The sequence below is a fragment of the Coccinella septempunctata genome, chromosome 5, assembly GCF_907165205.1.
Source record: "Coccinella septempunctata chromosome 5, icCocSept1.1, whole genome shotgun sequence".
Lineage (NCBI taxonomy): Eukaryota > Metazoa > Arthropoda > Insecta > Coleoptera > Coccinellidae > Coccinella > Coccinella septempunctata.
In genome coordinates, this window is record NC_058193.1 from 33,417,739 (window position 1) to 33,430,035 (window position 12,297).

The 12,297-nt window shown below is 34.8% G+C and overlaps 3 protein-coding genes and 1 long non-coding RNA gene across 5 annotated transcripts; 2 read left to right on the forward strand and 2 right to left on the reverse strand.

Moving 5' to 3' along the window:
- The first annotated feature begins 1,045 nt into the window (after positions 1–1,045).
- LOC123313444 (dolichyl-diphosphooligosaccharide--protein glycosyltransferase 48 kDa subunit) lies at positions 1,046–2,787 on the forward strand. The gene is made up of 6 exons (XM_044898330.1): positions 1,046–1,241; positions 1,321–1,559; positions 1,616–1,873; positions 1,927–2,061; positions 2,113–2,271; positions 2,353–2,787. Exons 1-6 carry the CDS (start codon positions 1,109–1,111, stop codon positions 2,740–2,742), a joined length of 1,314 nt encoding a protein of 437 aa, XP_044754265.1. The 5' UTR covers positions 1,046–1,108; the 3' UTR covers positions 2,743–2,787.
- LOC123313445 lies at positions 2,783–3,288 on the reverse strand. Its single transcript, XR_006537741.1, has 2 exons — positions 3,147–3,288; positions 2,783–3,046 (listed from the first exon to the last, which is right to left on the reverse strand). It is a non-coding gene; the product is annotated as an uncharacterized LOC123313445 (long non-coding RNA).
- On the forward strand, positions 3,062–10,483 carry LOC123313443 (phosphatidylinositide phosphatase SAC2). Of its 2 annotated transcripts, XM_044898328.1 has the most exons (10): positions 3,062–3,405; positions 3,465–4,084; positions 4,242–4,946; positions 5,142–5,303; positions 5,358–5,428; positions 5,647–5,871; positions 6,852–6,910; positions 7,332–7,820; positions 8,028–8,240; positions 8,293–10,483. In XM_044898328.1, the coding sequence occupies exons 1-10, from the start codon at positions 3,309–3,311 to the stop codon at positions 9,144–9,146; spliced, it is 3,495 nt and encodes a 1,164-aa protein (XP_044754263.1). In that variant the 5' UTR covers positions 3,062–3,308; the 3' UTR covers positions 9,147–10,483. The 2 variants fall into 2 exon arrangements, with proteins under 2 accessions (XP_044754263.1, XP_044754264.1); XM_044898329.1 differs by lacking the exon at positions 5,647–5,871 and having other exon boundaries at positions 3,063–3,405.
- Positions 10,484–10,629: 146 nt separating this feature from the next.
- LOC123313447 (succinate dehydrogenase [ubiquinone] iron-sulfur subunit, mitochondrial) lies at positions 10,630–12,258 on the reverse strand. The gene is made up of 6 exons (XM_044898332.1): positions 11,957–12,258; positions 11,584–11,873; positions 11,391–11,525; positions 11,170–11,332; positions 10,913–11,035; positions 10,630–10,857 (listed from the first exon to the last, which is right to left on the reverse strand). The coding sequence occupies exons 1-6, from the start codon at positions 11,993–11,995 to the stop codon at positions 10,753–10,755; spliced, it is 855 nt and encodes a 284-aa protein (XP_044754267.1). The 5' UTR covers positions 11,996–12,258; the 3' UTR covers positions 10,630–10,752.
- Positions 12,259–12,297: the final 39 nt, after the last annotated feature.

Here is a 12,297-nt window from a genome sequence, read left to right on the forward strand (position 1 = left end):
TATTTTTTGGTCAAAAATTGAATTTCCTTCAGTAACTTTACCTTCTTCAATAAAAAAATCGTGGTATATGTTTTTTGAAACCACCTGATTGAATTATTCGAAAATTTATGATCATCTTCCTCTTTTTAAAACGAACTCTTTCCGACAAATTAGTCGGTATTGAAAATAAAATCATATTCCTTGGCCTTTTCACGCTTCCCTAGGTTCAAATACCTAGCTCATCATCTTGGATCATAAATCTTTGTGGATTATTTTTACAAGACAGCTTGAGCCTTGAATATTGTTGTTGAAATTCGGAAAGGTGCTAACCCTTAACCCTTCTTAGTCATTTGAGAATTTTGTTATTCTCACTTATTGTCATGTTAGTTGGAGAAAGTACTACAAGGTAAATCTTTCGATTTTATGTGTCATCCCTGAGAAGACCCAATGTATAGAGTTGGGGGTCTGAAATATTGATGACTTTTAATGATGGGGTCCCCAGTTGCCCCATTTCAGTCACAAGCTGGGACGCTACAAAATTTAAGGCTAAATCCCAGGATAAACCTTTAAACTCTAGATACCTGGCGAACCCTCTTTTCTGACAGAAATTTTCATCTCCCATTCATCTGTAATCTAGGGGGGCAATTCGTACAAACGGAAATTCCGTTGGATGTGTCCACTTGTAAAGTTCGAAATCTTTTAATTCTAACTTCTGACCGGATCGGTCTACCTGAACAACTCTACAACAAAGCTGAAAGAGAGCTGTAAACAATTTCTTACTGAAAAGGGGTAAGTCTGGTGAGTCATACTCGTTTCCTAGTAATCATCATTTAATGGAATTAAAATGGTGGATGCGCTGTTTTGAATATACTTAACTGGGAATTGTCAAAAATTAATTACTCATGTCACCGGCTAATTATTGTTGAGAGAATTCAAAGTATCTTTATTAGTTAATGTTTCTATAACAGGAAAAAAACCATTTTTTCTTTCACATAGTTCTGTTTTTTTAAAGCGGTTTTCATACCAAAATGCACGCACTCGCACATGTAGCGATTCCATGGTAGATTAGATGTAGAAACCATAGACCTGATGACGTGTATTCTTTAGAGTAGTTTTCACTGTTTTCAAGATGAAAATTCAGGTGTTGATATGTGTTTTCTCTATTTTTCTTGCGAAAATAAACGCACAGGGAAGAACATTAGTTCTTCTCGATAACCAGGTCATTCGCGAAACACATTCCATATTTTTTAGATCGTTACAAGGTGAGAAATTTTAGGTTATCCAACCGGTACCCCATTAGATCGGGGTTTTCCTGTAGATAATGCAGTGTTATATTTCCAGAACGAGGATATAGCTTAACTTTCAAAGTAGCTGATGATTCTACTTTAGTACTCTCTAAATATGGCGAGTCTTTGTATGATAACTTGATTGTCTTTGCACCTTCCGTGGAAGAATTTGGAGGATCGTTAAATGTAGACACTTTGACTCAGTTTATTGATGAGGGTGGAAATATTTTGATTGCTGGTAGTAGCATCACTGGTGATGTGTTGAGAGAATTAGCATCAGAATGTGGCTTCGAAGTGAGCTCATCAGTTGAGAACCCCAAAGAAGTTGTGAAAAATGTTTCTTGTTTCAGGTCGACGAAGAAGGAGCATATGTCATTGATCATTTGAATTATGATATAACCGATGAGGGAGAACATACTAAATTGGTCATAGGCAATGAAAATCTTATCGATTCTAAAGTTATTTTCGGGCAAGCTAGATCTAATATTGCACCTTTGATTTACGAAGGCACAGGTCTGTTGGCTGATACTGAGAATCCACTTGTTCTCTCATTGGTTTCTGGTCACAGTACTTCTTATAGTTATATACCTGGACAAAAAATTAAAGAGGTAGATTCTTCAAACCATTCTGAATGTTTTGCAACTTAATATTATGTTTCAAGTATCCTCATGCTGTTGGAAAAGATACCCTCTTGATTGCTGGTCTTCAAGCAAGAAATAATGCCCGTGTTGTATTTAGTGGATCATTATCTTTCTTCTCTGATGAATTCTTCACTTCTTCTGTACAGAAGGCCATGGTATGTGGTTGGAATTCATGGTAAATGCACTTGCTCAAATTGAATTTTTAGGATGGAAAGAAATATGAGAAATCTGGAAATCAAGATGTTGCTATTGCCTTAAGTCAATGGGTTTTCAAAGAACATGGCCAACTGAGGGTAAAATCTGTAAATCATCATAAAGCTGGGGAAAGTAAACCTCCTGCAGATTACACCATAATGGATGATGCTGTAAGTCTAATGAATACAGGCATTTTTCCATCAGAATAACAATGTTCTTATTTGGAAAAATATTAAATTTCTCCTTTCTAGGTGTACAATATTGAAATTGAAATCTTGAATAAGGGTAAATGGGAACCTTTTGTTGCCAACGATATTCAATTGGAATTTGTGAGAATCGACCCATTCGTCAGGACTACGCTGAAGAAAACACACAATGGCAACTATCAAGCCAAATTCAAAATACCTGATGTCTATGGGGTGTATCAATTCAAAGTCGATTATGACAGGATTGGATATACACGACTTTTCAGTACAACACAAGTTTCTGTGAGGCCGTTGCAGCACACCCAATATGAAAGATTCATATTTAGTGCTTATCCATATTATACTGGCGCCTTCTCGATGATGATTGGTGTGTTTTTGTTTTCTTTTGTGTTTTTGCATTTCAAAGATGATGATAAAAAATCAAAGAGTGATTAGTGTTATTTTAAGTGAATTTTTTATTTAATAAAATAATACACTACAGTAACCTTTTTATTTTCAATGCATCCATTGATTCAAAGAAAGAATGCAACAATTGGAGAAAAGTAAAGGAAATTTCCTAGTTACACTAACGTTGAAGTTGTTTGTTCATATTCTGTAAAAGGTTTGCCGTCAATGAAAAGATTGGACGTACTATTTTGTTAATTTTCTCCATAATTCCAGTGAAATCCGAAAACATATTCAAATCCGCGCTTCTTGGACGTATCACTTTCACATATTGCGCAGATTTGTTTTGACATATCTGAAAAAAATAGAAACATAACCTTCAAATATCTAAATATGTCATAAAAGAAATTCTGTTATCGACAAAAATATTTCTTCCCTCTTATCAAATCTGTTACCTATGTTTTACGAAGATGTGGAAAAGAATTTACAGGGCGTGAATGCTTGTAGAAAGAGAGGTGATGATTTTGCTGAATTTGCCTAATTTAATCAGTTTCATCTTGCATCAGATAACAGGAAATAGAAATTTGCGTTCTGCCTTCTGATCAACAGCTGAAAATATGGAAGTATTTCGTACTGATTCTTTCTATATCTTTAAAAAAGGAGAAAATTCCTTGTGGTGCGATCGATCAACTGGTTGTTTCATACCAAAAACAGGTAAATAATAAATTTATGCTTACTAACAAAATTTCATTTCGAAATGATTTGTTTCTTAGCTTGGTCATTAACTGAGGCAGATGATCCAGTATGTTTGGGTACATGTGACGGTATTATTGGAAAAGTATCAGCTTCTGTTTTTGATCCTCGACTGATGGTGATTCGGGAAAGCTCTCTTGTTGGAACACTTCACGGCGAACACAATGTTTATAAAGTAAAATCCATAGCTTTCATACCTCTTTGCTTGGAAGAAACTGAAATAAATCTGAAACCTTGCCATAAACATAAAAATATTTCAAACGCTAACAAACAAAATAATTCCATATTCGACATACAGAAAAGCGGGGCATTCAGTAAAACATGGGGAACAATAAAGAATGCAGGAAATTCTATTAAAAACACAACCCAACAGGCAGCTGCCATTGCAACTGGAACACCAAAAAAACGAGATGGAAGGGATAGAAATCGGTTTGAGCGTCAAATTATTGAAGAATTTCACAAAATATTCACTGACACAAATTCTTTTTACTACTCAAATACCACTGATCTTACAAATTCCTTGCAAAGATTGTGTAATTTGGAAAAAACGGGTAAAATAAAGGGAATTCCATTGTGGAGAATTGCCGATGACAAGTTCTTCTGGAACAAATTTATGGTTAAGGATTTTATCGAGCCAAATGTGAGTTTGAAAATATGATAGATCAATTAACTAACTCTTAATGATATCGATATTCATTATATTTGAATTGCTCCCAACTTGCCATACAATTTTAGTTATTGGAGTACTACAAAATTTTCTCTGCGGTCCTCAATCTCACACTGTTCATTTTTCACAGAGTTCATTGTATGACCCATGGATTTTACCGATAATTCAGGGTTATATCCAAATAGAAAAATGCAGGGTTAACACAGAGCTGTATTACCAAAGCAATATACCATGTGATAAATCTTATGAAATTTTCACACTGTCCATAATATCAAGAAGAAGCAGATTTAGAGCTGGAACTAGGTATAAGAGACGAGGTGTGGATGAGCAGGGTCACGTAGCTAATTATGTGGAAACCGAGCAACTCATATCGTATCACAGTCACGAAGTGTCATTTGTTCAAGTCAGAGGATCTGTACCGGTGTATTGGTCCCAACCAGGCTACAAATATAGACCCCCACCCCGTATAGATAAGGGAGAAAAGGAAAATCAGGAAGCTTTCGAAAAGCATTTCTGCAATGAAATAAAGACCTATGGTCCCATCTGCGCTATAAATCTGGTCGATCAGTCAGGCCACGAAAAAGTTATTTTCGATGCTTATTCTAATCAGATTTTTCAGTTTGACAGTCCTTTCATTACGTATGTTACTTTCGATTTCCATGAGTATTGTCGAGGAATGCATTTTGAGAATGTGTCTGTCCTTATGAACGCAATAGCGGACATATTGAAAGAGATGAACTATTGTTGGAGGGATCAGCATGGGCATATCTGTTCCCAGAATGGGGTTTTTAGGGTGAACTGTATTGATTGTCTTGACAGAACAAATGTTGTTCAGGTGAGTTGATAAATTCATGGGTAACTGAGGTGTGTGGGGGATTGACTAACATAACCTATTTAACAATGACAGTTTGACAAATCAGATTTTGATTATGTGTGTTGGAAGTGTTTAAGGCTTGAGCTAATGATTAAACAGCATGCATTTGAATAGTTTGCCTACTTTTGTGACAATATGCTTGTTGGACTTTTTTAGACCGCAATCGGGAAAGCTGTTATGGAAATACAATTCTGTAAACTGGGGCTTACGCCACCAGAAGGTCCCATACCCGAAAATATCAGGAGTACCTTCCAGCTGCTCTGGGCAAATAACGGAGATACAATAAGCAAACAATATGCAGGGACCAATGCTTTGAAAGTAATCCAGATTCACATTAAATTGAAAAAAAATATTTCATATTCAATTTTTCAGGGGGATTACACCAGAACTGGAGAACGAAAAATCTCTGGAATAATGAAAGATGGGATGAATTCGGCTAATAGGTATGTTTTTTCCTTCGCATACTTCAAAATAACATCTGTTGGTTTTTACTCAGTCATTCCAATCTTTTGTTCACGTTTTAACAAACAAATCATCCAAGTTTCCATAAATGTTGATTATTGCGGAAAATTCACTGAATTCATATCATTCCTTCTAAATCTGATCGCTTAAATTAATCAATTCGTAGTTATAACGCATATTCATTTTGTTAATGTTATAGATACTACAATAATCGTTTCAAAGACTCCATAAGACAAAGTTGCCTCGATATATTACATGGGGAACGTTTGAGTGAAATTGATCTGGGTGATATGTGGAGTTACTTGAATAAAATATCGAATATCGCTGTAGAATATCTGCCGGAAGACACAACGTTATGTTCCACACCTCAGTTTGCACTCGATCAAGAATACGCTCTAGCCAATGTTATGTATCATATGTTTAGGTTAGTTTTCTGATGTTTTGAAGTTATGTTATATCCTGGTTGTTGTACATAGGCTTACTCCTTTACCTACTTGCTTTTCGGTTTCAAGGAAATATAAGTTTTGATGAGTATTAGAATTGCAATGACTTAAATACTTAAAAAATAACCATGAAAAGGAACATGTTTGATTAAGTTGTTGACTCTTGATTATTAACATTATGTTAATTATAATTCATATCCAGCACAACTGCATCTTTTCCACTGTAGGGCTTTCTAGCATAGGCATTTGGTACACAAATAGATACATTTTCACTGAAGAGATTGGAAAGGTGACCAAATCCAAAGATATTACATGTGTAATATCTTTGACCAAATCTGGTTCATTTGTGAGATCTGACTAAAATCCCCATACTTGATGAGCTAAAAATTTCTTGAACCTCACCCAAAAACGGCTAAATCGATTCTGACCCAAAATCAATATGCTTTGTCACGTTTCAGATGATCACAAACTTGCAAAACTTCAACAAATAGGCTTCTAAGCATCGTAGCATCGCATAGTCCTGACGAAATTGATCTCGATAGCTTCAGAATTGCGTCTTCTAGAGCCTCCACAACAAAGCGTTACACACACAAACAGAAATTATTAAAAAAAAAAAATCTATGTCCTCTAAAAGCAATTTTTTTTTTCAATTTAAGGCGACCATAAGCTCCCCAGGAGCAGACGCTTATTAATAAGTACATACATAAAGTGGCTATTACTTTCTTTGGGTTGAAATTGCAATGAATTTATAACAATGCTTTTCTAGATTTTCCCGAAGTTAAACTAATTTTCAGCTGGCTCGCATAAAAGACTTAAAAATAATAACCATTCATCATGCATGCAACGGAATTTGTATTATACTATTTTCCTTATAAGAGTTTAGGTTTGTGATGCAATAAAAGAAGCCTTCTCATGAAAATGAATCAAATCAACGTATTGTTAATTTTTTGAATAATTTCAGATATTATTTGAGCCGATTCAAAGATTCCACTAGACAGGGAACAATTGATTTGATGTTAGGTGAGTTATTTTGAAAGAAAAAATAAGAATCATTCTACCGGTGCTGTGAAAAATGACGTGATAATTGTTTTTTCAAATTATTGAGAATGTATAGTATCTGTTTTTCTATAAAGGTTAAGTGATAAATAACGGACTTCAATAAAACATTGGCAATAGACTTTAGGATTTTTTTGAAAAACTGCAAAATTTTAATGTTATTTATGTCTGTATTATTATTTTCGCAATTCTTTGTATTGTATTTCAAAATTATCACAAAATTTCATTTATTAAAGTGTTGTTTATGCTTTGTTTATATAAATCAAACAAAGAATGTGAATTTTTTAGTAAGTATAATCCAATCAAAGTTTTTTTTTTTCATTACTGTTAATTTCTATAATTATTAGTAATTTTTCCCGATTCCTTTACCTAACATATCTTTCAGGTAATAAGGTCTCAGAAGAAAACTTCATTGTTTCCAAAGCAAGCCAGCCTGAGGACGATCATATGGCCACAGCAGAGCATATCAAATTGCTCTTCGAAGATTGCAAAAAGATGTTGATCAAACAACCGGAACACACCCTCGGTATTTGGGGTTTGATCAACGCAGATCCCACAACAGGCGATGTGCATGAAACAGATATCGATTCTATATTAATTTTGACTAGAGGCTCATATTTCATAGCGGATTATGATGACCAAGTGGATAAAATCACAAAGTACCAAGAAGTGTTGCTCCAGGACATCTCTTCACTTGAATGCGGAATGGGTGATATGGGAAAATCGTTGTTTGGCAGTTCCAAGAGCAAACCTTGCTTGAGGATCAACTACAAAGTGAATAATATCGGTGGATATTATCACATGTTCAGATCGGCTTGTTTTGGATTCTTCAATAATATGCCCATGTGCATCAAGAGCACAGAGGATGAAATGGGTAAGTTTAATTGTCAAAGTCGTTTGTTGCCATTGGTTACAGGTACGCCGTTTCTAGGAAACGCCCCAGGTAACCAAGGGCAACCAAAGATTTTGACATTTTGTTAGAGTGCCCTATTAGGGAGTTGATTTTAAGGTTAAGTTGCTATAGTAGTGTGCTGCAGTGCATTTCAAAATATTGTGGCTTCTAATTGAATCTGTTTTCTAGAATATTTGAAGTCGATCTGCGAATCCTTCTTGATTTCATTCGATGTATGCCAGTTACCGCAGGTACCATGCACCCAAGGACAAATTTTAGACAAACGCAAATCTAAGGTAATAAATGAACCCTTATCCGGAAACATGTATCTGGACGTGGTTGGTATACCTCAAATGACCAGAAATGTTTCTGAAAGTCAATTGTTGGTCCTTAAGAATGTTGGTGAGTGTACCCCTTGTGGGAGATTTTGAAATCTTGGCACGTTTGATTTCAGGATCCAAAGCTTTGTCCAACATGTCGAACCAGTTCTCGAAACTGAACAGAATCGGAAGTAAGCTAAAAAGAGGGAAATCTCGACCGGCTAATTTTGTGGTTGGACAAAATAAGTTGGAAGTGTCCAGCGATTCCGAAGAGGAAGGGGATAGCAGTATATTTCAACCAGACGCTAGAGATCCAAATTATGGAGGCAATACGAGTTCGAGTGGTGAGATAGAGCAGGGTGAGGAAGCCGATGAGGGAAGTTACTTATCGGGAAGTAAACCAGATTCATTTTTACCCGGAGTTGGTATAGTGATGGCGAGTAACTGCGATGGTGACGGTAAAAATGCCCTTGACTCCAAAAGTCATTTGCTTAAACATCAAGATTCTAACCTCGATAACATACAGCTAACGAGTATAATGCAAAACGTTAATATTACCAAACCAGACATTCAAATAAACTCGGGTAACGCTTTGTTCGATTCAGAACTCACCTCAACTATGGATAAAAAAATGAGTCACTCTTACAGTGAAGTCGATGAAAGTATAAATAACTCTAACCCGTCCAGCGCTAGACTGGACAAACGATCATGTTCAGACTATGAGGTTACGTTGAACATCTCGCAGTCTCAGAGCGAATCGGCCCTGAAGAATAAATTGACTAACTTAACATCACCAGTAGCTTCTGTCACTAGGGATCTGGTATTCTCGCCTTTCAGCAAACTTGCGAAAGGTGTACAGAATATTGGATCTAATATAGATAGAAAATTCAGCGGGCAAGTGAGGAATGTATCGGAGAAGGAGCTGGAAGAGCACAGGATGCTTCAGGAAAAATGGCATAACTGCAAGACAAAACTGATTGCCCTCTAAAGGTTCAGTTTATAGTTGATGTACTAGGCTGCTTTGACTGTTAGTTTTGTCTGTGGATTTCTAAATGCTTGGGAATTTGCTACAACTAATGAGCGTAAAGGAGGTATGTACTTGAAAAATAATCTTCGAATTAAACTTTCTTTCAGACACTTAATTTTCCAAACAAAGCAGTTTCTCAGATTGCCTCAGAATCACTCGTTGAAATAAGTTGAAAATTTTGCCTGGAAAGGCTGAAAAAAATTATGATGGGGAAGGAAATCCTATGGTGAAAACGGAATGCAATTATTATAAAGTGTTATGTTAAATTCTCTAATGTTTTCCATTTCTTATAACTTCCATAATTAGATTTTCACACAATTTGTAAGGGAAAGCAACAATAATCATTGTCATAATTATGTGGCACATGTTATATTATCACAACACATAACAATCTTAATTCTTTAACTCTGGACAGAGGAAAATTGGCATGATGGTTCACGAAAGTATTGATGAATTTATCATAAATTATTTATGCATTTTTTTTATTCCATGATAATCTCAAATTATAAACAGTATTTTTAGCTTTTAAGTTGATAATTTTTTATTATTTAACCACAACACGATATTTTTCTTGAATTGTTCATTCTTTATGTACTTATTTTATACTTATGTTCTTTTGATCTAGTCAGAAATATTTATAATAGTTGAATGTGTTGTTACTGTTAGAAATCATTGTTGCTCATTTATAGGTAGAAAGCTTCTACAATTCTACTTTGATTCATATACACCATTCACAAAACTGTGAAAGTGTGAAATGCGAATGGAATATAAAAATTTTTTGACTGGTTTTGCTCAAATAACGATTATTCTTGTCTGTATTTTTCGCGTATTTCACACTTATTGGATATTTGTTGCAAAATCGACGACTGCTGATCAGCTCTCTATTCTGATGAATTTTTCAGAGACTAATAATAATTTTCCAAAATATTTTCACACTTCAATCAAGTTTTTGGATTGTTCTGAAAATTTCCTGGACATATATAATTCGAATTTCGTGGATCGAAATAACTTGACTGAAAATTAGGAATTCTTGTGTTAGTTCTGTTAGAAAATTTACCGAATGTGATCCTAAACAACGATTTAGTTTTTTCTAGAGGAGAAAATATGCCCAAAAGTTGCCAAATACTTGCTACAATTGTAAACCAGAATAGGGACATTTTGAACAAATAATTAGCCTAATCACAGCTTGAAACCTAGTTATAGCAAACATGTCAATTATTAAACATTCCTTTCTTTTAGGAATTGTTTTTTTATTGGAATTATAGAATTATGCACTCAGAATAAATCTTTAGAAAGCATAATTTTTTTATTCACCAATACAACAACCCTGACAATTTCAGCTCTGAGGTCCTAACTTATCCTAATGTTTCATTCTCGATTTTAATTTATTTATTTTTCGTTCGTTTCTGGGCCTTGGCAAGGTATATATAGGAATTTGAAATACTTCACATTAAAACATTTATTCGGTCTTTTTATCTTAAAATACTGTCAATATATTTCAAACAATTACAGAATTGTGCCTAAAATATCATTGAATACAATAAAATCTCAGATTTTAACATCAGATTTAAGCATTGGCCAAACCAACTGGATTTAACATTGGTGGAGCCTTTTTGGTAAGGCCAGCCAAATGCCTCTTAATTTCAGCAACAGCCCTTCCAGGATTCAAGCCCTGAAAAGTTTGATCATATGAACTTGTTGCATTGATTGATTTACTATTTTTTTACCTTGGGACAAGTTCTGGAACAGTTCATTATAGTGTGGCATTTGAATACTGAATAAGCATCCCTGAGACTATTTAATCTTTCCTCTGTTGCTTCATCTCTCGAATCAATGATCCATCTGTAAGCCTGATTGAACAAAATTAATAATTTTCAAATTGATTTTCTCAGCAGTATATTCATGCAAGCATTCTAATTTTTAGTTGAAGGCTGATTAATTTGTTTTGTGAAAATTTATAAGATTAGAATTCTCAGCTATCTACCTGCATAAGAACAGCAGGTCCTAAGTACTTATTCCCATTCCACCAATAACTTGGGCAAGAAGTTGAACAACAGGCACACATTATACACTCGTAAAGGCCATCTAACTTCTCCCTATCTTTGACGTCCTGCAAATACTGGAATTTTCCCATCTTACTTTCGTCCCTAATACAAAAAATCAAGTAATAACTGTTAAAGATGCAAATTACGAGTACCAACTTACTTCCTCTGGAGCCACGGTTTAATTGATTTATACTGATCATAAAAGTGGGTTAAATCTGGAACCAGATCTTTAACCACATACATGTGTGGTAAAGGATAGATCTTTGAAACCTTCGAAGTATTTGTGTTTATCTTGCTGCAACAAATTATATACATAGTCGAAATTGAAAACACTAATTCAATTTTATATTCACCATATGCAAGCCAACGTGTTAACACCTTCGATGTTCATAGCACAGGACCCACAAATACCTTCTCTGCAAGATCTTCGGAAAGTAAGGGTGGGATCGATCTCATTCTTGATCTTTATCAGTGCATCCAGAACCATGGGAGCACACTCATTCAAGTCTATTTCATATTCTTGAACCTTGGGTTCAGTTTTTGGGTCGTCTGGGTTCCATCGGTAGATTGCAAATTTCTTCAATCTTTTGGGTTTGGCTTGAGCTTCAGCAGCATTAATAGCACTTAGATGAAATCCACGAGCCTAGTAAGAAATGCGAGTTGAATATAATTATTTTTGATACCAGATGTAATTACATAATTTCTATTTCCTGTACTTTTACTTACCAAACCCAAAGAGTTCCTTGTCAGTTTTAAAACATTCATTTTTATGAGGAAAAACCTTCAAATAAAAAACCGAATACAAGTGGTCGTTCCTTTATTCAGCAAAAAATTTGGTATTCTATTCGAAAGCAAAAATAGAAAACATTTGACGTTCACGTAAACTGAAAACGTCAAAAAGTTGTGCAAAAAGGAACTGAACTGGATTTAAACGAGAGGTACAGTTATCTGCTCTGCAAATCTGCAGTCTGGTGTGTAAGCAAAAAACAGATATGAGAAAGATTTTCTTGATTGATTAACTTTAATTTTGGTGAGAAGAATTCCAAAAATTCAGATATAAATTGTAA

What these genes read in the sequence shown, in the direction of transcription:
- LOC123313443 (XM_044898328.1), top strand. Translation starts at nt 3,309, where the DNA reads ATGGAAGTATTTCGTACTGATTCTTTCTATATCTTTAAAAAAGGAGAA. An exon ending in AGGATTTTATCGAGCCAAAT is followed by an intron (nt 4,085 to 4,241) that starts GTGAGTTTGAAA and finishes CATTTTTCACAG; the next exon opens with AGTTCATTGTATGACCCATG. An exon ending in GTTATGTATCATATGTTTAG is followed by an intron (nt 5,872 to 6,851) that starts GTTAGTTTTCTG and finishes GAATAATTTCAG; the next exon opens with ATATTATTTGAGCCGATTCA.
- LOC123313444 (XM_044898330.1), top strand. Translation starts at nt 1,109, where the DNA reads ATGAAAATTCAGGTGTTGATATGTGTTTTCTCTATTTTTCTTGCGAAA. An exon ending in ATTTTTTAGATCGTTACAAG is followed by an intron (nt 1,242 to 1,320) that starts GTGAGAAATTTT and finishes TTATATTTCCAG; the next exon opens with AACGAGGATATAGCTTAACT. An exon ending in CTTCTGTACAGAAGGCCATG is followed by an intron (nt 2,062 to 2,112) that starts GTATGTGGTTGG and finishes TTGAATTTTTAG; the next exon opens with GATGGAAAGAAATATGAGAA.
- LOC123313447 (XM_044898332.1), bottom strand. Translation starts at nt 11,995, where the DNA reads ATGAATGTTTTAAAACTGACAAGGAACTCTTTGGGTTTG. An exon ending in CAAGGAACTCTTTGGGTTTG is followed by an intron (nt 11,874 to 11,956) that starts GTAAGTAAAAGT and finishes ATTTCTTACTAG; the next exon opens with GCTCGTGGATTTCATCTAAG. An exon ending in GTTCCAGAACTTGTCCCAAG is followed by an intron (nt 10,858 to 10,912) that starts GTAAAAAAATAG and finishes CAAACTTTTCAG; the next exon opens with GGCTTGAATCCTGGAAGGGC.